Source organism: Myxine glutinosa, chromosome 11 (assembly GCF_964187855.1).
Source record: "Myxine glutinosa chromosome 11, kmMyxGlut1.1, whole genome shotgun sequence".
Lineage (NCBI taxonomy): Eukaryota > Metazoa > Chordata > Myxini > Myxiniformes > Myxinidae > Myxine > Myxine glutinosa.
The window spans coordinates 62280056-62305189 of NC_136271.1; the positions used below are offsets into that span (position 1 = coordinate 62280056).

Below are 25134 nucleotides of genomic sequence, written 5' to 3' on the forward strand. Positions count from 1 at the left end.
CACCCGTTGATGGACCTCTGGGTCAACGTGGCACCTATGCCATACAGGTGAACCACTTTTAGTTGGCCCCCCTGACGGCCACAATTCAGAAATGGACGCGGTTGGCGCCTTTCTTTATTTCTAAAGAAGCCAGAAGGCCAAGTGCACTCCATGAAGGCAAGACCAGCGGCAGAACATCGGCCGGCTGCGACGCCACCGGTGACCATGGACACTTAATTGTGCATTATTATTGAACACTTTATTGGTGCACCGGATGGTGTTGACTGTGCGTATGGGGTGGTGCTTTTGGTGCTTGGATGGGGTGCTCTGCACAGTATTAAAGGCCGTAGGGCCACAGGGCACTCGTGGGTTGGTGTATCGATGCTGGCATGCGTGCTCTCTCTATGCATAACATCTGCATGTGTTCCTCAAAGAACAGGTCCTGGATCGTAGTGTAAATATCAGTGTAGTCTTGTGTAAATGATGCTCCCTACCGGCTGTATGTTTAGTTTGAGGATGCTTTCCGCGATTCGGTTATCCTGTGGGTGTGTTTCTGTGAGGAGAAGGGTGCAACGTCGCAGGGGGACATATTTACTCATTTGTGAACATCTGTAAAACTGTCGCACTCAGGGTTGAGTTAATAGTAGAGGGAACTACATCTGAGTGCCACACTAACGTAGGTAAAAATTTATCGGGTCGGGACGCCCCGAGGTAGAGAAGGGTGCAATGTTGCGGATATGGGATTGGCATCCATCCATATCCGCTTGTAAATATTCCCCTATTTCCTCCATACTTCCCAACTATCCCCAATCCCCCATTCCCTAGTCCCATTTTCTGTAAACAACACTCTGTAGACCCGACCTCCCCCTATTTCCCCCATTAAATGTCGCATCCAGGTCCACCGCATCTCACGTAGACAACTATAGGACATCTTGCTAGTTATTCTTAGTCTATGTCAGTTAAGGACTCGTTTCCATTAATTCTGACTCTTCGTTGCACCAGAATGTGATTGTATGGCACCGTTAGGAAGTTTAGGACCTCCCAATACCTCCCCGCAGCTCTTCCTCATGGTTCAGCAACAACAACAACAACAACGGCGGCGGCGCGGGGAGTGCGCGTCCTCACTCCGGCTTGGTTGGTAGGGGGTGTTGGGAGGGCACCATGCCTTTCCAACGAGCCGCCATCGAGCATGTGCTCGACGGGGTTACCAAGTAGGGGCTCGCTGTCAGCTCCTCGTCGAGGGCGGAGCCCGGTAACCCCCGCACCCAATAGAAGCGGCGGACCGATCCCATCTGGGGCGGAGCCAACGAGCCGAGGGCGTGTCACTCCCCGCTGAGCATGCGCAGGAAGAGGGAGGTGACGTCAGATGCGCGCTGAGCTTGGAGAGAGAAGGACACCACCTCCGAGCGCTGTGACACCTCCCCGCATCTCTGGACTGGACCGTGCTTGATCCTGTCCCTGAGCCAAGGTGCACCTTGTGCTATCGACTGCCTGTCCTTCCCTGCCATCAATCCCTGTGTAAGTCAGTCTTGTTCCGTTTGTCTGTGGTCTGTCGGGGATAAGATAAGACTGTAACTAAGTGCCCATCTCTTCTGTGTCTTTACCTCATTACCTTGTAATCTACCCCTTTTCTCCACCACTAATTATATCCTCCTCCGGAGGTCTTGAGAACTGTACCCCTTGCGTCGTTTCATTTATCCCAGTGGTTGTGTCCTTTCCATCATTGATTTAGCGTAGCGCGAGTTGGCCAACGTTCGAGTGGAATCGGGTGAGTTGGGGGTAATCGAGTAAACTGTGCGAACACGGCGGCCATTCCGCTCGGTCAAGCAACATCTTAAGCCGTGTCCGTAACAATATATATATGTATATATATATATATATATATATATATATATATATATATATATATATATATATATATATATATATGTTTTGTCCCAATCTTTCAATGGTGAAGAATCACTTAAAATTTCCGGTATCTGGATCCAGACCTTCACGAAAATCTAAATAATTTGTCCTTGTCATACACCCAACCTGTCCACCAAGATTCATCCAAATCCATCCATAACTTTGAGATATCTTGTCCACAAATAAATGGTCAAACAAATAGATGAACACAACCTCAGTCCACCTTCGTTGGTGTAGGTAATAATGGCCTGGGAATTGTTCATGAATTTTAGTTTTTTTTTTTGTTTTTTTTTCTTCTTCATGGTGATTTAAACAATATTCCTTTCAGGCCTAAATTATGAATGTTGTGAATTGTGAATTTGAAATTTTTTTAATTTAAATTTTTTTGAATTTGAAAATTGAAATTATGAATGTAGCTTATATGATGAAGATGTGACAGTTTAATTCAGGTAAAATAGGCCAGAGGGTAATGGGACTGTGGACAAACATTCTCCACACCATCGAGGTCGAATACTTTTGTAATTCGAATGAAGAACCTTTTTGCCATTATTTTTCAGCTTTAATCTTCCTGGATTATTTGTTCCAGTTATTGTGTAATATGAACATCAGAATAAATGAATGTTGTCATCCATGTTAGAAGTTGACATTGCGTCAAACTGAAGTGGTTTTGTGATTTGGGTAGAACGTGTTGAGCTGCAGGGGCGTTTGGAGCGGCGGGAGCGAGAGTGCGAAGCAAAGGCACGTGAGAGAGATGCCACAATGCAGGCGCTGAGCGGCATGAAGGAGAAACTGCAACGCGAGGTGGCCGAGAGGCACAATGCTGAGACTTGTGCTGCGGAGTTACGGGCGCGGCTCGATGACTACCTTGCAAAAGTACATCATATACATCCACATTGTGTGTCATCCTGTTTGCCATCCTTCTGTCTTAGTTCTTTCTCATCATGAGGTGAGGATGAAGCCTTGGCTTCTTTCCCACTTTGACAGGCCATGACTCATTGGTATATTGTGGTGCAGGGAAAGTCTTGGACAGATTGCATCTGCAGATAGTCATTTAAATGAGGATGAAGAGTAGATGGTGAAGTGTGATGTCAACGTCGGCGTACAGTAGCAGAAGTGAAATGAGATGAAGTTTTAATTGTCAAGAAAAATGGCCGAAAGGCTGCAATTGAATGGAATCTGTGATTCATAGCGAGTGTAGAGAAATAGGTAGTTGTTGAGTAAAAAGGTGATTAACAGGTTGAGAATCCACTTTAGTTTTGCACTTCAGCTTTTTTGGAGAAATATTTCTTGTTTATTCAAATCCACTTCCCTCCCCTCCACACACCCCTAATCTTCATCCTACCATCACCCAAGGGAGGCAGCATTGGTGGTCCCCCAATCTTATCCTCCCCACTGTCAGAGAGTGGTCAGCCACCCCCAAGAGGGGTTGCCTCTTCAAACTTTCCTCCTCCACATCTTTCATCACAAAGCGTGTCTGGTGGTGCTCCTCTACCTCCACCTCCACCTCTGCCTCCTCCGCTTGCTCCTCCTGGTGCTCCACCTCCCCTGTATGGAATGATGGGAGCATCAGCCACTGTGAAGCAGAAGAACATTCCAAAACCGAGCCACCCTTTAAAATCTTTCAACTGGTCTAAGCTTTCAGAGGTGAGCCCATGATGAAGCAGATATTGATAAATAATAATCTGCAGTTGTCGGAAAATTAACACGTCGTTTCTAGTATGTTTTGGTTGCCAAGCAGGCAATGTGATTCTACAATCAACAAACCTGTCCAAATAATGTCATTCATCCAAGTCTGATACTGTGATTGCTTTTTTAACTTCTGTGATGTATTATGATTTTGTAAACTGGTCTATGTCAAGTGCATTGTTTCTAACGAAGTGAAACACCACATTGATGAGCTTCAACCTATTTTGTTTACTCAAATTATTTATTGCTTCTATTTGTACAATTGGATTTTTGAGTGAATGGCAGTCCACTGATCGAGTAACTTACAAATTTCCTTCCACAGAATAAAATTCCTGGCACGGTTTGGAGCGAAATAGATGATCTCAATGCATTCAAGGTCTTGGACTTGGAGGATCTTGAAAATACCTTTTCAGCGTATCAGAGGCAGCAGGTACACAAAATGCCACGAGATGTGTCCAGCATCACAACTCTGCTAATTCGCATTTGCACAATTTTCTCCTTTATCCCAGTGGAAGCAAAATAAAAAATTTTCATCAAAATATTAATATGCTAAAATCGAGTTGGTCAGAAATATAAATTGCTTTCTCTGGACTTTCAATTGAATAATGTTTTAACTGATTGATTTTGAAACCAAACTGCATTTTGTTGTGACGCTCTTCTTGTGCAATTTTTTTTTTTTTTCCTGTCTATGCAAGCGGATAAGAGTTCCCGATAACATTGTTTCCGTCTTTCTTTTCCCTCGTTTGATTATTATGCTGAGCCGTTCTCAGGAACCAATGTTCCACACCAGTAGCTTGCGAAAGGTGAGCTACTCTGCATGTTTTTGCTGTGTTATCTTTCTCATGTGGTTCACAGTTACCGATCGCCGACTTGGAGCAGACTCGCGTGACATTTCCAGTAAAGCTAAGTGCATATCCTGCTGGGAACCAAAATAAGACTGCTTTGCTGGTTTTGCTTCAACAGCAGTAATTTTGGCAAATGCTTTCCCATCTCGACTTTTCACGACTCGAACGGCTCTTTTCGGATTCCTGGTTCAGAGGCTTCAAAACCCAAAATATTAAATGCGAAGAAATTGCAAATATTGCTAAACTTTTAGTCGTCTAACGAATTTAGATTTATTTTCTTAGTAGCTTTTTACCATTATTTTTTTTTCGAAAAACAAAAATTATTTACCAGCCTTGAATTGTTGACTAACCTGGCTAATTCCTTTCATATTGGAATTGTGTTTGACCCATTGTTAACCAATGGCATACACATCAATCATTTGAAAATGGCATCTCAACCTCTTTGCAGTGCAATTTTCCAAGAATTTCAGTCCATGATCAGAACCATCATTTTATTTTATTTAAAAACACTTCTTTCTGACTTCTACTATGATGATCCCGTGCCAGGAACTTCTACAGTACACAAAAAAAAAAAAATTGTGACTAGTGCTATTTGTTGGTGGTGTCATAGGAATGTTCAATTAACTTGTGCTTCTGCTGACGAAGTCGCTTGAGTCATTATTTAAATTGTTATACATTTTAAAATGTCACTCATTTGCATGCATGCAAATTTAGAATTTCAATTGAATAACCTTTTAACCCTCAACTAATAACATTGGTCGACAAAATCGAACTTTTTTCTCATCAAAGATGTAAATACACCTTTTCAGACCAGTTTTGCATGCTGATTCCAAATCTCTTTGGTTTTCCTCTAACATGTCTACTTTTCGTAATGAGACTGGTCAAATTTGAAAGGTTATTGCCTCTTACAAATATCATAAACTTTTACATGTTGGAGGAAAACCAAAAAGAGATTCTTGTGGGAAAATGTCAGGGGCATAGGAAAGAAAGGCCCCTTTATATGGTATGTGCCATGTGGCAAAGTATAGAAAATAAGGGACATTCCATAGCTTGTAGAAAATCCCAAAATAGAAAAGAAGGGACATTCAAATAATCTTGAGTGCATGCTGGACTACCCTTGTGTTCGTAGGAGGAACCAAGTAATGCTCTAGAAAAGTTCATATAAAGGGGCGTCAATTTGATTCATACAGATACACGAAGAAGTAAATGTATTTTATTTGCCAGATATAGGGTACCCATTTATACCCATTTATATTAATGCAAATGAGGCACCATGCTCGTATCATGGAGTTTCTGCTATTTCTCAGATGTATATCTCCCCCCTCCCCTCTTCTCTCTTCTCCCTACCCTCTTCTTGCTCTCCTCCCCTCCTTTCTTCCCCATGTCTCCTCTCCTCCTCTCCCTTCCACTCCCCCATATCCTTGTCTCTCCCAGTTCTCTTCACTATGCACTCCCCCCCCCCCCTCCCCCGTATCTCTCTCTCTCTCTCATCTGTCTATTGACCTCCTGCTATACTGTAAATGTGCCCCTTTTTTTTTTCCATGACCCTTCATTATTTGGCAAAAATTTTTTTTTTTTTTTTTGCAAGTATGTTGATCACTCTGGTTTGTGTTTGTGTATTTGTCTGTCCGCTCACTTATACTTGCCTACAGGTCACAATTTGAAACCGATCTTCACGAAACTTCACCAAATGGTACAGTTCGTGGTCCAACAAAATCTTATATATTTCTGAGGTCAAAAGGTCAGAAATATAGGCCAAAGGTCAACCACTTTTTTCAAATTTCTAAAATCCTCAATTTTAATCCGATTGCCTTGAAATTTGAATAGGATTTCCAAATCGCTAACTGAATTCAACCACTAACTATTTTTGAGATAAGCTTAGGCCAAAGGTCGACCACTTTTTTCCAATTTCTAAAATCCTCAATTTTCATCCGATTGACTTGAAATTTGAAAAGGATTTACATATCAGCTAACTGAATTCAACCACCAACTATTTTTGAGATCACCATAGGCCAAAAGAGCAACATAGGCCAAAGGTCAACAACAATTTCAAATTTCTAAAATCCTCAATTTTCATCCGATTCACTTGAAATTTGAATGAGATTTACATATCAGTTAACTGAATTCAACCAACAACTATTTTTGAGATCGGCAAAGGTCAAAATAGGCCAAAGGTCAACCACTTTTTTCAAAATTTCTAAAAGCCTCAATTTTGATCCGATTGACTTGAAATTTTTATTGCATTTTCATATCGGCTTACTGAATTCAACCACCAATTATTTGTGAGGTCAAAAGGATGCTCTACTGAGTGCCATACTGCTTTGTTCTCTTTTCCAAGTGTCGCTCTATGATTGATTTTTTTCATTTTATAGTTGTTACTTTGCAGTCTTGTAGAACCATTCAAGCAACAAATTAATGTCACTTTCACATTTCAAACCACAGAAATTGTTCAAAAAATAAAGAATTTGCAATTGTTCTGAAACTTGTGAACCCGTGATGTAAAATATTTGTTCCTACGTGCATTTACAGCAAATCCAAGCATTGCAGTTGAAAAGCAAATATAATAATTTCATGTTTTCTTTTTGTTCAGGTTTAACTCTGTTTGGCATCGTTGTGGTGCATAAATATCTTATTACCCTCGCCTGAGGAGAGGGTATTGCATTTGAGTCCGTTTGTTTGTCTGTCTGTTTGTCCACACAGAATAAATATGATTTTCTCTGCAACCGTTGGTCCGATTGACAGAAAATTTTCACCATAGGTGCAACTCCACCTGTGTAAATTTTTAATGCTAATTATGCCATCATATGTCACTTGGTTCGGCCGCCATCTTGGAAAAACCGAAAAACTTTGCACCTCTATATCTCCAAAAGCACTGAATAGAAAAAATTGAGACATGGCTCATTGTAAAGAACTCGCCATGGGGAATAAAATTTGTTAATGATGATGCCATAGGTGCCTCCATTATGATGACATAATTGACAAGTACAAAACTTCATCCAATCAAGATGAAATTTCTTGAGCGCCATGTCGGCATAAACTGGTGGAGAAAAAAAAATGATTACGTCATCGGTCACGTGGTTCGGCCGCCATATTTGTTTTAACACAAAAGCCTTAAAAACCACTGAAAATACATCCTGGCGAGGGTTTGCGATCTCTGATTGCTCTTTTTCTTGTTTCCACAAAGGATTTGGACTGGTGCAAAATGTACTTGGATGGAAATAGGCTGTTTGTTATTGACTCAGCTTTTTCTCACCTAGTTGATGAATGAGTCGAGCAGTACAAGAATGTAGCACTTATCATGTTTTCTTAGGGAAATTGTCGCATGCATCTTGTTTACCACGCTTGTTTCATTGCTTGAAACAATAAGGCTTGCATAATGAGGAATTTTGGCCAATTTAACAATATTGGTTAGGGAATGGACTGAAATTCTTCAGGTCATGGGATGGTTTGTGAATTATGCAATAGAATGATGTTAACACTTTGTACTATGTAAATTTGCTCTTGACATTGAACATTGTTGAGATCTGAGTCAGGTCTGTATAATGTCCATCAGGGGAATGATAAAATGTATACTGTGGGTTCCAATTTTGCTTTCCATGACCTTGTGAGAAAAGTTTGATATGACGTTTTCTTGGTTAATTGTTGTTAGGTTAATGCTTTGTTTGCCAGTCGTAGTAATGATAATAGAGGGTGATGCAAGACATTGGCTATATTGTTGCGTTTGGATAGAGATCAGTGTGGGCTGCTCTTTGTTATATTCTAGAAATAACCTCATTGAGTGGGTCGCGGTGTCCGGTCGTCCGTCCATATGTACGTCAGTTAATATTTGATGAGAACATTCGCACAAACTACCCAACCAATATGGATCAAATTTGGTGTGATGTATCAGGACATAAAGTTCTCATGGGGCTATGCTCCCCACCAGATGCACCCCCCCCCCCTCCTATAATGGGGTGGAGGGGGGTTTTGCCCCAAATATTGGTATTTCATTCAAAAGTAGGAACTGCCAGGCAGATCGAGACCAAACTCGCCACGAGGCATCGGGACCATGCCCTAACCTTGTGTTGTGCTCCTCATGGCCGTATCTCCTCTGGAAATGGGCCATGGGCCCCCGACCCGAATCCATCATTTTCACTGAAATATCTTCACAACTACCTGAGCGATACGGACCAAATTTGGTAATGCATCAGGACAGGAAGGTCTCGAGGGGTTGGGCTCCCCATCCAGATCTACCCATTGAAAGGGAGTGAAAGGGTGGTTTTTCCTCAAAGGTGTTTTCACTTCAAATTCAGATAATTTATTTTTAAAATCTACTCTCCTCAAACATTGGGGAAATAACCATCTGTCCCCCACAGGACTACTTTTTTTTTTTTTTGCAACTCATCTATCGCACAGGGCTTGGCTACTTTCTCCCCATAGACTGGTTAGTTTTTTTTATCTTCTCAGATATTTCAGCCATCGGCCCCTCCTCAGTGCTATGTGAATGCATTCATGAAGCAAACCCTCATTCTCGACCTCCTCTACATACATAACTTCATCATTTTTTTCTTGCTTGTGGTAACTCCATATCTCCACACTACCTTGATATCAGAGACACACACTTCATTGACATCACTTGAACACTAGAACACCCATGTCACCACTTCTCCAATCACACACCACTCTCAGACCCAAAAAGATCTCATCAGCAACTTACTATAATAACATATTTTCAAATGTGCCATCTCCACCTTTAAACACAACTCTGGGAAAACATTCACAATCCCATCACTGCCATCACTTTGCAACAACATTCAAATCCTCAACGAACCACTCTGTGAGCCATCCACCTGAACAAATCCTCCTGCACTCCTCCAGAGCAGCATTATCTACACTTCATTCCTGTTACCATCTCACACTTACAACCTATCAACTCGAGGCAACTCAGGGTACCCATTCTGGCCACGCTGTTACCTTGAACTTGATATTGTGTACAATTTACGGTAATCTCAGCCTGCTCTTAATTTGCACGATAGACAACTATTTAACATTTTCTTTTTACTGTATCTGAGGGAATCTGGTTGGAGTGACCTTTGTACTGTGCGCTTCCAGTGAGGATTTCTGGGGATACTGGTGATTATGGTTATGGTGGAAGCTCCTCAGTGTTTATTCCAATCATTTTCCTTTTTCCACTGCAGCTCACTGCCATCTAGTCTCCCATTTACATTTTTATGAAAAGAAATCAACTCGTGGAAGAGCTTGGTCACATAAGGCTAACAGACAATGTACTGACAATGGGTGTCACAGGTGGACAAAACGAGCAAGGGAATAATCAAACGGGAAACCTTCAATCAGAGGGTTGGGTTCAAGCAGAGTTAATGTGGTTGGACAAGATCATAGGAATTGAGATGTGGAATCCATGGGATGATGGTGCACTGCCAGCTTGAAGCATTGGAGAGAAGAACGGGGTGAAAATGGTTCCACAAAAAGGAGATGAGGTGATATTTGAGGAGTGCATGCAGTAAGTTTGCATTTTGAGTTTAAACAGGAGGTGGTTTGTAGAATAATGCATGTTGTGGAGGAGCTGAGGAGGGTCGGAGGGTTGAGAGAAAATGCAGTAGCGACGAATAGAGCGATTTAAAAAGTAAGAGGCCACCAACCTGGCTGTGTTAGAACAATAACCCTTGTGCTTCGGTCTTGTTGTGGGAGATGCAAACAAAGTTGAGAGGTTAATATTCTCCAGAATGCTGGAGACACAAATGGGAAGCATGGGCACCAACCCATTTGGGAGAACAATACTCCCTGGATCTATGGACGAAGACCTTATGGAGCTCCGAAGCGATGACGTCACATTAGCGATCGCTCAATTGATTCTAAACGATTAAAGGAACCCAGAAGCACGCTCACTTCGATCAAACGTGCTCTGAGTGTTGAAGTATTACTAAATATGACTGCCATGTCAATTACCTCACTAGCGACTTTTGCATTGAACCAAAATCTTTGCAAAGAGGAGACAATCATTTTAAATCTGATCATGTGGAAAACCTTTCACCTTTTCCAAGAGAACTTGGGGGAGTTGTTCAAGCGAGTATGAAAGAGGAATATTAGAGCTGTGGTAAGGGTCCTTGTCATCTCACTCTGGTAAGGGTAAGGGTCCTTGTCATCTCACTCTGGTAAGGGTAAGGGTCCTTGTCATCTCACTCTGGTAAGGGTAAGGGTCCTTGTCATCTCACTCTGGTAAGGGTAAGGGTCCTTGTCATCTCACTCTGGTAAGGGTAAGGGTCCTTGTCATCTCACTCTGGTAAGGGTAAGGGTCCTTGTCATCTCACTCTGGTAAGGGTAAGGGTCCTTGTCATCTCACTCTGGTAAGGGTAAGGGTCCTCGCCATCTCACTCTGTGCAAGCGGATGTGCATTACGTTGTCCCATGTGTTCACTCTCATCTCTGCTTTGGAATGTCGTGCTGGGAAAAGAGTAAACTTCAGCGTTCATTATACAGATTAATAATCTCACATCGGATTCTTTGATAGTAAATTTGATTTAGTACTTTATTTTTTATTTAATGGATACACACTTACAAAAGGGTATGTGAAGTACAAAAAAATTCCTGATAAAAGTATAGAGACTTCCCACATTTCTAGCATAGGTATGTAGGCTCTTAGTGGTGAGAGACATGCAATCTAGTCAGCAGTGGGTGTGAGGGGCTGTGGAATGGGTTGGTAACATGAGATTTTCTCAAGCAGAGTTTGATGTGAAGGGCAGCATACACGAGAGATGAACTTGATAATATTGCCATAGTGACTTTGTGGAAGGAGACAACTTGCAAAGTTCAGCCTTGAGATTAACAAGATGTTTCCGACTCACCAAAGGATAGATGCATGCCTTTGAGCCTTATGGAGTGACCTAAAGTTGCTCCCAGTCAGGTTAGCTTTCTATGTTGAGTAGCTAGTTCCACTAAAGCAGCTTGCTTTGCCACAGAGTTCTGTGCTCCAGAGCCGATGGGATGTATAGGGTACCTGTAGACAGGAGGAGATAAAGCGGTGCATGAGAGACGGTACCATTTTTGCCTTTCTTTGCTTTTGTGTCTGCCTTTTTTCCATGCCATATTTGCCTTTCCTTACAATATCCACGTGTTGGTGTACACTCCATCTTGACATATGAGCTTTGCCTTTGTATTTTGTATTTAAAGAAAAATATAATCAACTTGCTCCTTGATTGGCAGAGTTGAGTCTAGAACTGTTTTAGATTTTATTTTATTTTTTTACCCATTTTTCATGCTTGTACCAGTACTACTTCATTTGCACATATTTGAGGCAGAGTAGATTGCTTGTTGTTTGTGGTGTTGGGCCCAATTACGTTTTCCTCTATTTGTTTTTTTTGTATTTTCCTGTTATTGCTTTTTATTTTCCTCGAAGTAAGAGCTTTGGCTGATTTTGTCGCATTACTTGTTTGCCCATGCAGAAAGAAAGTGGTTCAGTTGAAGACCTCACGGATGGTTCGAACCGCAGGGCGAAAGAGTTTTCGGTCATTGATGGTCGTCGAGCACAAAACTGTGTAATTCTTCTCTCCAAGTGGGTGCAGAGCTTCATGCAGACATAACTTTACTGTGTCAATTTAATAAAGGTACCTGTAGGTTTTGTCTTGATGGTGTAACTTTTCTAGTCTTTATCAATGATCTCTCTGACTCTCTGGAAAATCCTCTCTATCTCTTTGCTGATGACTCCACTCTCTGCCGCTCCATTCCTCTTCCCTCAGATAGGCAGTCTGCAGCCTCCTCACTCTCTGAAGACCTGGACAAAATCAGACTGGTCAAACAAGTGGAACATGTCTTTCAATCCTGCCAAATCTCACTCTCTTACTATGTCTCTCCGAAAAGATCGACTGGACAACCCTCCCATCTACTTTCTCAACAATCCTCTCCAAGAAGTTCTGTCACTCAAGCTTTTGGGTCTCACTATCTGCCATGATCTTTCTTGGGAAAACCACATTTCCAAGCTGGCCTCCAAAGCCAGTCGCCGACTGGGCATCCTCCGTCGTGCGAAGTCCTTCCTCGGCACACCTGAGCTCCTCACCACATACAAGGCTTTCATCCGCAGCTCAATGGAATACTGTTCTCCCCTATGGGCTGGTGCTCCTGCCTCACACCTGGCTCGGCTTCACGCTGTTGAATCCAAAGCTTTCAAAATCATTGGAATCTCCCGCGATGAAGCTATCTCTGAGGGCCTTTCACTCACTCACCGCAGGCAGGTAGGTGGTCTTTCTGTCTTCTACCGACTCCTCTCCGGCCTTGCTCCCCCAGCTCTCTCCGTGCTCTGTCCCCCAAATATTCCTACAGGTCGCACAAGATCTGCCAGCAACCCTCTGATGGTTAAACTGCCGAAATCTCGGCTCTCTGCTCACCTTCACTCTTTCATTCCTCTTTTCTCCCGCCTGTGGAACAAACTCCCACACTCCCTTCAATCCCTCTCCTCCCTCCAGGTCTTTAAAACAGCTGTTCACCACCATCTCTTATCTTCCCCCATCCATAACCTTGATCTTTTCTACCCCCACTAATTCACCCCAGATCCATCTTGTTTGAAATTCCAACTTATTTCCTGGAAATCCTGGCAGTGTCCATATGTTTATACCTCTCCCACCCCCCCCCCCCTTCACATGCCTCCCCCCCTTCACATGCCTCCCCCCTTCACATGCCTCCCCCCCAAAGCCCTCTCCCTCCCACAGATCTCTCGATGTCTCCATGTCTCTCGGTCCCTGCTCTCAAATGTTGTGTTTGTGTCCTTCCCCCTCTCTCCCCATCTTGTCTACCGCTCCCGATGTTATTTGTTTTATGTGTCTGTTTGTCTTTCTGTGTGATTAATTTTCGCTCTTTCACGAGCCTCGATCTTGTATACAAAAAAAAAAAAAAAAAAAAAAAAAAAAAAACTCTACCAATGTAAATCTCATTATGGAAAAATTAGTTGTATATGAAATGGATCTTTTAGAATTGAAGGAAATATAAAGCACTGCCAGCCGGGCTCCCCTCAGCTATGAACATTTTTGAGCATCACATAATGGGACATGTTTCTGCTTTTTTCTCAGGTTGAAACTCTCAAATGAAGAAATAAAAACTGCGATAATGCAGATGGATGAACAAGAGGAGATTTCTAAGGATATGCTGGAGCAGGTAAGGCATTTGCATTGAAAAAGCACCTTTGTGCTATTGTCCGAATGTCACAATTGACTTGTATCTGCACTGATATCACACCATCACAAACTGATGTTTCTATCAAATTTATAGTTGCACTAAAAAAAGAAATAGATATCTGCGATTGCCAAGGGTAAGCCTCTGCCGGCATAACCTTGGCGATCGCCTGCGACTTAGCCTTGGCCTGCGTCCATATTAATTTTTTCATTTCCACACTTAACCTTGGCATCCATTTTTATTTTTTTTCGGACCACCACATAAGCTTGACCTTTAACATTTAGGGATAGACTGTAAATTAAGAAAATGTCTTCCTATCTACAAGCTATCGATAAAACTCAACATCATGAAAGTCGGAGGAAAATAATTCAAGTTACGATGAAAAAGGCGTTTTTTGTTAGTCACGATCTGTTAAAAGTAGGTCAAGGACACAAATCAAATATCAGGTGCACAACTTCAGTGCAGGTACACTATTAGGATGCAAGAACATATTGGAAGGCCAAGCGGTCTTTGAGATTCTGCATTGGCAAAATTGAGTGATGACAAAAAAAACGTTCTTTTTTCAGACCACCATCTGACTTTGACTTTTAAAATGTCAAGGGGGGTTGGGGGGGGGGGGGTCACCAAGCTGGAGGAAGTGCTTGGGAATAGTCATTTAGGGCAGACAAGATCATGAGTATGGATGGAGGTGGGGGGGAGGGGTGACCTGAGGTAGTGATGAACAGCTGTTTTGAAGCCCTGGAGGGAAGAATTGGCCTCAACAGGCTGGAGACGTCAGTTCCATTGGCGAGGGAAAAGTGGAACAAATGAGAGGAGGTGAGCAATGAGGCTGGATTTTAGGAGTTTGGCAAGAAGAGGGTTATTGGCAGATGGTGTGCACTCTGCAGAAACCTGTGAGGGGCAGAGCTAAGAGTGCAGAGCATGCAAGACCAGAAAGGAAGTGGTCGAATAGAGTTCACCAACTTGTCTGCATGTGAGAGTAACAGACCTAGACACTCAGCTTAATTGCAGGAGATCCCAATGATTTTGAGGTCCTTGCTTTCCATGGCATCAAGAAGGCAAGGTGTGAGGCAGGAGTGCCAGCCCAAAGGGGAGAGCAGTACTCTATCAAGCTGCAGATGTAGGCCTTGCAGTTTGTCAAAATTTCAGAATGGCCAAGGAAAGACCTTGCACGTTGGAGAATGCCCAGTTGGTGGCTGGCTTGAAAATCTTGAAAATATGGTCTGTCCAAGAAAGATTATGGCTGATACTGAGACCCAAAAGTTTGAGTGACTTAATCATATGATTTTAAAAACGTGTTTTAATTTTTTTGAAGTTGTTTTTGGTTAAAAGAAGACTGTCATGATTCCGAAGTTATGCAACACCAAAAAGATAGAGGACCAATACAATGGTACTGTGCAGCTCACCTGGCTGGTTGGCAAAAAATGGAGTGACGGATGGATCAGGGTAAGAACAAGAACTGAATTTAGAATACACATTTTAGGTCAGGTAGTATTAACATACAGTCGTGGCCAAAAATATTGGCACCATTGCACTTTTTTCAAATAACTCACAATTTTCTCTAAAAATAAGTTGAAATTGACAAAGGTATTTGCTCTCCACAATTATTAAATTCATTGTTGATGTTACAGAACCTTTTTTATTATTATTCAGAACTTAATATATTGTTGCGGAACCCAACGTCGGCCTCGGATCCCTTCTCGAGGGGGGATTAGTCCCCTCGTTTGTGACTGACCGACGTGGTCCCTGAAGCTGCACCGCGACCTCCGGAAAGGCCGAAAAAACAGCCCCGTTCGTACCGCGGACAGATGTTAATTGATTGCCGAGCGGTGTTTAGCAAACGCAGCACGAACTATTACCAAGACTAACCCGATCCTGAACGTTGGCCAAATCGTGCCACATGTATTCAATGGGGAAAAGACAAAGACGACGGATGTGAAGAAGAAGACAGAAGTAGGAAATACGAATATAATTTATTACTAATATTTACACAATTAAAAGAAACCAAGGAGGAGGAAGGATAATAAAATAATGCAGAAAGAGGGACGGACCAGAAGGACACAGCGAAACTCTAGCTTAGCTAAACAGGCTTAACTTATACCCCATGACAAGACAAAAGACAGACTACAAGCACACTTACATGGGGGATGATGACAGGAATGGCAGGAGGTGGATGGCTGGAGGGAGAGGAAGGCACGGAGCTGGCTGGAGCTTGACCCCGCACGGGACGTCGGGCTGGACCTCGACGGCCACCGATGCCACCGATCCTGGTTCCCGCGGGGTAACGGGTCGGAGCTGCCTGGTGGAGCCAACGCTGCCTGGTGGAGTCAAAGCTGCCTGGTGGAGTCAAAGCTGCCTGGTGGAGTCGAAGCTGCCTGGTGGAGTCGAAGCTGCCTGGTGGAGTCGAAGCTGCCTGGTGGAGTCGAAGCTGCCTGGTGGAGTCAAAGCTGCCTGGTGGAGTCAAAGCTGCCTGGTGGAGTCAAAGCTGCGTGGTACTGCTCCTGCTTGCTCTCAGGACTCTCTCTCAACTCTTGCTCTCAGGATTCTCTCTCAACTCTTGCTCTCAGGACTCTCTCCGTAGCTCATCTCCAGCGCGTCTGGACTCATCTGAGGTGGTGGCGTCTCCCGCGGGTTATATATAGCCCCACCCTTGAACCTTTTTGAACCTCCCCGATCGCTCTTCCTCCACCCTCTTAAGCCAAACCCCTCGTGCTTGGTTGGTCGGCAAGGGCTGGCTCACTCCTCCCCTCTATGACGAGGTGGAGACACGCCTTTCTTCTCCGAGCCGACCACGTGCTCAATGGAGGCAAATGCAGTTGGTAATTGACGAAAGGGGGGATGTGCAGGGAATCTACCTTGTTTGAATTTGGTGCAATGCAGTGTTAACTTGTGGAAAACAGAGCCTTAACCTAATACACAGAATAAGGAAATAACTATCAACAAGGAGGAAATCTATGATTGGCTAACGTGATTGTATATGACCTAACTAAGGGACGCCCTTTGACCTTTATACACAACTGGAGGAAGGAGGGTGATATTTTTACAACAATAAAAAAAACACAATTCTCATTTACACAACAATATCATTTTAAATCGGAAAATAAAAAGAAATGGCATTGACAAAATTATTGACACCCGAGACTTAATATTTGGTAGCACAGCCTTTGGACAAAATAACTGCAGTCAACTGCTTCCTATAACCATGATTGAGCTTCCTACACCTCTCTACTGGCAGTTTGGCCCAGTCTTCTTGTTCAAACTGCTCCAGTTCTCCCAGATTTGAAGGGTGCCTTCTCCCAACTTCTGTTTTCAGATCTCCCCACAGGTATTCAATGGGAGTTAGATCTGGACTCATTGCTGGCCACTTCAGAACAGAAAAGCGTTTTGTCTTGAACCATTCCTGGGTGCTTTTTGAAGTGTGTTTGGGGTCATTGTCCTGCTGCAAGACCCATGACCTTCAACGAAGACCCAGCTTTCTGACACGGTTGAACATTGTGCTCCAAAATGCCTTTGTAATCTCCTGATTTAATGATACCATGGACACATTCAAGGTGCCCAGTGCCAGGGGCAGCACAGCAACTCCAAAACATCACTGAACCTCCTCCATGTTTGACTGTAGAGGGAAGGTGTTCTTTTCTTTGAAGGCTTCATTTTGTTTTCTGTAAACATAGAGATGCTGTGCTTTACCAAAAAGCAATAATTTGGTTTCATCTGTCCACAAGACATTCTCCAGTCGGGTTCGCAAATTATGGCAAACTCCAGTCGGGCTTTCTTTTGTCTCTTTCTCTGTCTTTGTCTCTGTCTCTGTCTCTGTCTCTGTCTCTGTCTCTCTGTCCTCCTGGGTCTCCTACCATAGAACCCCCTTTCATCGAATTGGCGATGGATGGTGTGAGTTGAAACTGTTGTACCTTGTGTCTGAAGGTCAACTTGAATCTGTTTGGCAGTTGATCCAGGTGCTTTCTCCACCATTTGAACAATCCTTCGCTGCAATCTTCGATCAAGTTTCTCTTGTGGCCACGTGCAGGGAGGTTGGATACAGTGCCATGGGCATTACACTTCCTGATAACATTGTGTACGGTGGACACAGGAACATCAAGATCTCTGGAGATGAACTTGTAGGCTTGAGATTGTCTATGCTTGGCTACCATCTTGTGTCTGACTTCCTCAGACAATTCTCTGGTTTTCTTTCTTTTCTCCATGCTCATTGCATGACACAAATCAGCAGAATGACTCCTTTTCTCCATTCAAACTGGTTGAATGAGTGATTTTTATATTGCAGGCACCTGCAACTCTCCACAGGTGAGTTCACTTCCAAAGTAAAGGAGAATCACCTGCTTGAAATATAATTATTTCTAACAACTTTTAAAAGGTGTCAATAATATTGTCCGGGACATTTTAGGATTTCTGTGTGGAATAAATTAACCTTTAATAAAAAATTTTACCTTTTTTTTGTGTCGTTCCACTGTAAAGCAAATAAATACATTTGTGCATAACAAAAGATTTTTTAATTTCAACAATTTTCTGGAATAAATAGTGCATTTTTGAAAAAGGTGCAAGGGTGCCAATATTTTTGGCCACGACTATGTTCACAGTAGTGTAACTCCCTGCTGTCTGAGCTTTAGTTTTCAAGATATTGCCCACTTCTGTCACTTCCTGTTGACAAAATTAGCCCTATCTGATGAGGTGCAAATCCAAGATGTATATAATTCATATGTTTTGAGAGATTGCCCATTTTCTGTATGATGGCATCACTGGCAGTCATATTTTGCTTTGGGTCGCCTTATTTTAGTCATATGTTCCCATCGGTAGTCAATCCTATATTTTAAGTTTTGCATTGATCGGTTAAAGCGTTTCAAAGAAGATTAATTTTAAAGGTTTTCCTTTGATCCAAAGTTGCTGCCATATCACGTGACTGACGCTGTTGTTAACAGACTATCTTTCACTTTGGTAGTTGATCGCAAATGTAATGTTTCGCATTGATTGGTTAAGCAGTTTGAGAGAAGGTTATAGGCTTTCCTGCTGTCACAAAAATGGTGGCAAAGCTAGATCGAAATCCAAGTACTTTTGCAACCTTTAAACCTTACGATGACCTACTTGTAGGTGGAGGAGTAGTATGATCAACAACCTTGTTGCTATTTAGCAACAACCCCCATCATTTTAACCAAGTTTGGTCGCAATCCCATCAACAATTTCGGAGAAGAATTTGTTGACGGATGGACGATGGGGCCCATTCCATAAGCTCACCTGAACTATGTTCCGGGTGAGCTAATGAATGGAGCGATAATTAACAAAAAATACAATGAGTAACAGATTATGTTCAGTAAAAGTTCAGTAATCACCGCACTGATTTCAAACACCATTAATATGATTAACACACAAGATGGCTGCCATATACTTCATGAATTATCAAGCTGTGTATTGTCTTTTAATGCAGTTAAAATGCTTATTTACCTACGAATCGCCCCAAAATTAAATGCTTGTTACTGAGGATTTTAAAATGTTTTGAGGCGAGATGCCAGTTGTAAGCACAGTCGAGTAAAATGTGACAATGGCGAACCAGGAAGAATGGGCGAGTAAACCGTCACGGGATCTGTCTACATGGCTTTCAATGTGATGACATATGGTGCTATAGAACATAGGTGGACAATGATGTGTGGCTTGCCAGCCAGGTTTACCAAGTCTCCACACCCGTTGATGGTGGGATTTAGGAGAATGAGGCGGGGTTTAGGTGCAAAGGCTGTCGGTGAGAATGGTTATAAATGCAGTTCAAGTGAGGCATTAGTCCTTCATGTAATAAATGTTGCCATCAGATTATCATTTCAACCCATCTCGATCACCAATGCCATTGTGAAAGTGAAATTGCTGACATTCTTGCACAGTTTTGTCTTATATTAACATCTCAGTTATCCTCTTTGAGTAAACCAAAATGCTGGTTTGAAAATCTTGAAATCACGAGGTGATCTTTCTATTTTTAAGTTGGGTGTGTCCACCTGCTCCTCCTTAGATGCTGAAATTTGTCCCTGAGAAAAGTGACATTGACCTTCTAGAGGAGCACACACACGAGTTTGAGCGCATGGCTCGTGCTGATTGCTTCCTGTATGAAATGAGCAGGTGTGTGTGTGCAGTTTTTCACTTTCTGCACATTACTGTAGATGAGTCGGAGGAGGTTTTGCCATTACTGTTCCTATCTGTTAGATGCTGCTCATTGAGCATTGCATTCAGGCATTGCATTCATTCAGGCAGATGCTCTGCCCTTTCCTGCTTGCAGAATCCCTCATTACCAGCAGCGGCTGCAGGCATTGTACTTCAAGAAAAAGTTCACAGAGCGTGTACTGGAATCTAAGCCAAAGGTTGAAGGTAAACCTTTAACAGCAATAAATATTTATGCTGGGATGTTTTTCTTTGAAATGTTGTGAAAGGTAATTCCTCCATCTTGTTTCTATTTGGCCTAGCTGTGCTGGCAGCATCCCGTGAGGTTCTGAAAAGCTCTCGCCTCCGTCGTCTCCTCGAGGTCATTCTGGCTTTCGGAAATTACATGAACAAGGGCCAGCGTGGGAATGCTTTCGGCTTTCGACTCTCCAGCTTGAACAAGATTGCCGACACCAAGTCCAGCTTAGACCGGTGTGTACGAGATGAAGACATGCCGATCAATATGGTCTCTTATGATGATTTGTTTGTTAAAGTGAGAAATATCGAACTTGTGCAATGTTCGTTGGTGGAGTCTTGGTATACCTCAATCGTACTACATCTTGTCATCATGTCTCTCTGTGGGGTTGGCATATTTACTGTGCCAGTGGTGAGCCAAGTAAGCAGCCATATCCAAATTTATTTTGTTAACTAAAACTGAATGTGTAATTATCGCTGCAAGAAAAGGCCATTAGGCCTAAGGTTGCGTGTTAGCCCTTCCTTAGCCTGTTTTGCTCCATTTAAGAGTTACTGCTCAGTTGGGCACACAGTTTTTCTTGGTGGTGATACATATTCTTCAACCCTAACAGAGACTTGTTTTTTGTTGTAATTATATAATTCTTGTTTTGCTAGAAAGATTGCTTTCTGTCTTGGGTTTGTCTTTCGACTCGTCTTTAAGGCCTGCAATGTTTTTTTTTGTTTTTTTAAATGTCGGGTAAAACTAATTTAAAGCAATTTATCGACATTAGCCTTATCTCTTCCTCGTGTTTTCTTTTGTTGACTGCAAGAGTTTATGAAACTATCTTAAATGACAAGCTTGGAAGTCCGTGGTAAAAAATATCAGGATATAGAAGTAAAAGGAAGCCTTTTATTCTTGCGTATGTTGCAAGAGCTAAATTGAGGCAGTTTACAATTTCCCATAGTTGTGGATTAATTTGTAGCAACCTTTACCCAATTTATTGTCTGAGGAGCAATTCCATGTTTCAGCTGGAGGGGCTGACACATAATAAGCCTTTTAAATAATACTGTGTATAGTATTGTGAAATTCCCAAATCGTGTTTCTTAACAGCAAAAAAAAAAGTCGAGAATAATTGAAGCGGAAGCCTGTTTTATACACCACACTGCCCAGGTTCAATGTTTTTTTTGTTTGTTTTTTTACTAGAGTAGCTCATGGTGGTTGAGTATGCACTTTATTGTACAGACCTAAACTCTTCAGGAATCCACTAATTGAAGGTCCAGGAACAATATTTGGTTGGTAACACATTTGCCACTGACGGCGAAATAGCTGAAATGGCCACACCCCTTTTTGGGCCACGCCCCCTTTTTTGCCGTGACTGTATCTACAGAACCGTTGGACCTAGGAGGTTGCCCGACCACTCAAAATTTGCGCAATGGCCACATTATGGGGGGTCAGTAATACATTTTCATATCCAAAAGTCAATGGTTTTTAAGATAATTGCCAAAAACCGATTTCAACATGTTACGAACTACAATATTATTCGTAATTGTTCCTGTTCCTGTTCCTATTGTTCAATTACTTGATTCCTGAAGAGTCTAGACTAGACTAGAGTCTAGACTAGAGTCTAGACTAGAGTCAAGACTAGAGTCTAGACATGGCTAGAAATTCCGGTCATGGGTGTTTTGTCGTTGAGCCTGCATGCAGGCAGCGGTATCCCATAAATCCCATAAGTTCAATCCAAGTTCTACGAAGATTGGCCATGTTCGTGCAAAGGCCCTTCTGGATTACATAAAATCCATCAACAATCCGTTCGACGCTGGAATCAGACTTCAGAACATCTCTACTGGAGCTGACATTCCCCAGGAGGTTGTCGACGGATTACTTGAATGCCTGGAAATTGGTGAGAAGAGTTATGAAGAGTTTGTTGAGACCAGATTTCAGGATAAGGAGAAGCACCTACATGATACAATCCCTACCAACCGCAAGACTGTTTTCGTGAAACGTACTTCTACTCCGTTCACAGCGAAGAAATCGATGGCGAAAAAGGATGCAGCGGAAACGGTTAGGTACATTGACTATGCTAGAGAAAGAGGGTACAGCATGCTAGAACTCCTGAAGTATGAATTGACCAGCACATCCCAGTTCCTCACCACTGAATGTAAAGATGGCATCAAATTGAAGAAGCCCGATAAAGCCTCCTTAGCCAGGGAACTTGTCAGTCGCCTTCCACAGGAGACGAGGAATGTAAAGAGTGACGCTCAGATGACAATAGTGGACTTCATGGCACTTGTGCGTAAACTACCGATGAAAAAGATGGGCCTTCACACATTCGGGGAATTGGCTGAGAGTCTTTCCAACAGGATTCTTGCTACAGGCTCCGTGTCCACAAGAATAGACATTATTTTTGATGTTTATCAAAAATCATCAATCAAGCAAATGGAACGGGCACAGCGAAGTTCCTCAGAACAAATCACAATCACCATTGGGTCTGACAATCAGAAACTCCCTGTCGATCTTGATATGTTCTGGAGCTCAATGTTGAACAAAGTTCGGTTGCAGGAGTATGTCTTCAAGTGGATGCTGCAGAATGTCGAGTCGGACAAGGAAATATTCTTTGGAGGAGTATATGGGGGTGAATGCAGGAAACTGTTAGCTGGCACTGAAACACAGATCGCAGAGCTCTCAAGCAACCAAGAAGAAGCCGACGACAGAATCATGTTCCATATTAATGATGGTGTTGTGAAACACGGGGTTCAATCAGTCTTGGTCGACTCGCCTGACACAGATGTCTTTGTCAACCTCATCTTCCACTTCAACACAACCTGGCAACTACAAAAGCTGTACGTGAAGCTTGGTAACCGGAAAACAAAGAAAACTGTACCAGTCCACATGTTGGTTGATCAACTGGACAACGGTTTGGTGTCGTGTCTCCCAGCCATTCATGCTCTCAGCGGTTGCGACAGTACCAGCAAGGTGGGTCCAAAGCTGTCTGGCCTGAAAGCATCCATCGATCTCTCCCTACTGGAAGGGTTTGGTGTAGAAGAACTGTCACCACAGATAACAAGCAATGCTGAAAAGTTCCTTGTGTCTGGATTAAAGAAGACCGACTGTTCCACTTTCGATGAATATCGATGGGAGCAGTACCACAACTCCAAGAAAGAACTGGACTTCAACCAGCTTGTGTGCTGTTCATCAACGCTACGAGAACACATAAAGCGAGCATTTCTTCAGTGTAAGATGTGGTTGCAAGCCCCAACTCCTGCCGTCACCAAACCAGATCCACTCCAGTATGGGTATGAAGCAACGGACGTTGGCATAACACCAGTGATACTGCCAGTATCGTGCAGGCCCGATGACCTGCCTCCTCCATGCAAATGCCCAAGAGCATGTATGAGTACCAAAACGTGCACTTGCAGAGACAGGAACATTAAATGTGTCACGTTTTGTGGCTGTAGTAAAGGCGAAAAGTGTAGAAATCCAAATAAGTAAATTCCAAAATAGGATGATGCAAAAGGTATAAGTGTCATATAATGTTGTGGCCTTGGTGGTATCATACAATTGTAGTTCGTAACATGTTGAAATCGGTTTTTGGCAATTATCTTAAAAACCATTGACTTTTGGATATGAAAATGTATTACTGACCCCCCATAATGTGGCCATTGCGCAAATTTTGAGTGGTCGGGCAACCTCCTAGGTCCAACGGTTCTGTAGATACAGTCACGGCAAAAAAGGGGGCGTGGCCCAAAAAGGGGTATGGCCATTTCAGCTATTTCGCCGTCAGTGGCAAATGTGTTACCAACCAAATATTGTTCCTGGACCTTCAATTAGTGGATTCCTGAAGAGTTTAGGTCTGTACAATAAAGTGCATACTCAACCACCATGAGCTACTAGAGTATTTGGGGTCCCATTGAAAAAAACTATAATTTTCCCATAGGTTTTGATCAATTTGAGAGCAACTTTTGCTGAATATTTTTTTCCAATCCGACAGCGTTTGTGTTCCAGGATGAGACGGATGGACAGACACTCACAGAAGCACAACATTATATAATAGTGGGGTCACCGGTGGGAATCCCATGGGCATGGACGTGTGTGACATTTCGACATATTGAGTTAGATGCTACACCTGCACATTCAGTTTCACAAAGTGGTTACTGCCAATTTATCAGATCCACAAATAATGTAATCTACACAATGTATTTACTTCTGAAAACATGTGAATGCATGTGCATACACATGGGAAATACAGTTTGTAATGTGTTATTACATCTCATGTAAAATATGACTAAGAGCTCAAATCCTCTCCCTCCCACATCACGCACACGAGGGAGAGTGGGTCACACACACGAGGGAGAGTGGGTCACACACACGAGGGAGAGTGGGTCACACACACGAGGGAGAGTGGGTCACACACACGAGGGAGAGTGGGTCACACACACGAGGGAGAGTGGGTCACACACACGAGGGAGAGTGGGTCACGCACACGAGGGAGAGTGGGTCACGCACACGACGGAGAGTGGGTCACGCACACGACGGAGAGTGGGTCACGCACACGACGGAGAGTGGGTCACGCACACGACGGAGAGTGGGTCACGCACACGACGGAGAGTGGGTCACGCACACGACGGAGAGTGGGTCACGCACACGACGGAGAGTGGGTCACGCACACGACGGAGAGTGGGTCACGCACACGACGGAGAGTGGGTCACGCACACGACGGAGAGTGGGTCACGCACACGACGGAGAGTGGGTCACGCACACGACGGAGAGTGGGTCACGCACACGACGGAGAGTGGGTCACGCACACGGGGGAGAGTGGGTCACGCACACGGGGGAGAGTGGGTCACGCACACGGGGGAGAGTGGGTCACGCACACGGGGGAGAGTGGGTCACGCACACGGGGGAGAGTGGGTCACGCACACGGGGGAGAGTGGGTCACGCACACGGGGGAGAGTGGGTCACGCGCACGGGGGGAGCGTGGGCCACGCGCACGGGGGGGAGCGTGCGCCACGCGCACGGGGGGAGCGTGGGCCACGCGCACGGGGGGAGCGTGGGCCACGCGCACGGGGGGAGCGTGGGCCACGCGCACGGGGGGAGCGTGGGCCACGCGCACGGGGGGAGCGTGGGCCACGCGCACGGGGGGGAGCGTGGGCCACGCGCACGGGGGGAGCGTGGGCCACGCGCACGGGGGGAGCGT

At 43.6% G+C, this 25134-nt stretch overlaps 1 protein-coding gene across 6 annotated transcripts in view; it reads left to right on the top strand.

Annotated features, from left to right (window-relative positions):
- The window catches only part of LOC137436717 (disheveled-associated activator of morphogenesis 2-like), a 194421-nt gene that overhangs the window by 134741 nt on the left and 34546 nt on the right, over positions 1 to 25134 (top strand). For all 6 annotated transcript variants that reach the window (XM_068130736.2, XM_068130734.2, XM_068130737.2 and 3 more), the window contains 8 exons: positions 2570 to 2760; positions 3241 to 3531; positions 3896 to 4003; positions 11857 to 11966; positions 13474 to 13558; positions 19581 to 19687; positions 19845 to 19933; positions 20029 to 20197. In XM_068130736.2, coding sequence (XP_067986837.2) covers positions 2570 to 2760; positions 3241 to 3531; positions 3896 to 4003; positions 11857 to 11966; positions 13474 to 13558; positions 19581 to 19687; positions 19845 to 19933; positions 20029 to 20197 — 1150 coding nt within the window. The remainder of the gene's footprint in view (positions 1 to 2569; positions 2761 to 3240; positions 3532 to 3895; positions 4004 to 11856; positions 11967 to 13473; positions 13559 to 19580; positions 19688 to 19844; positions 19934 to 20028; positions 20198 to 25134) is intronic.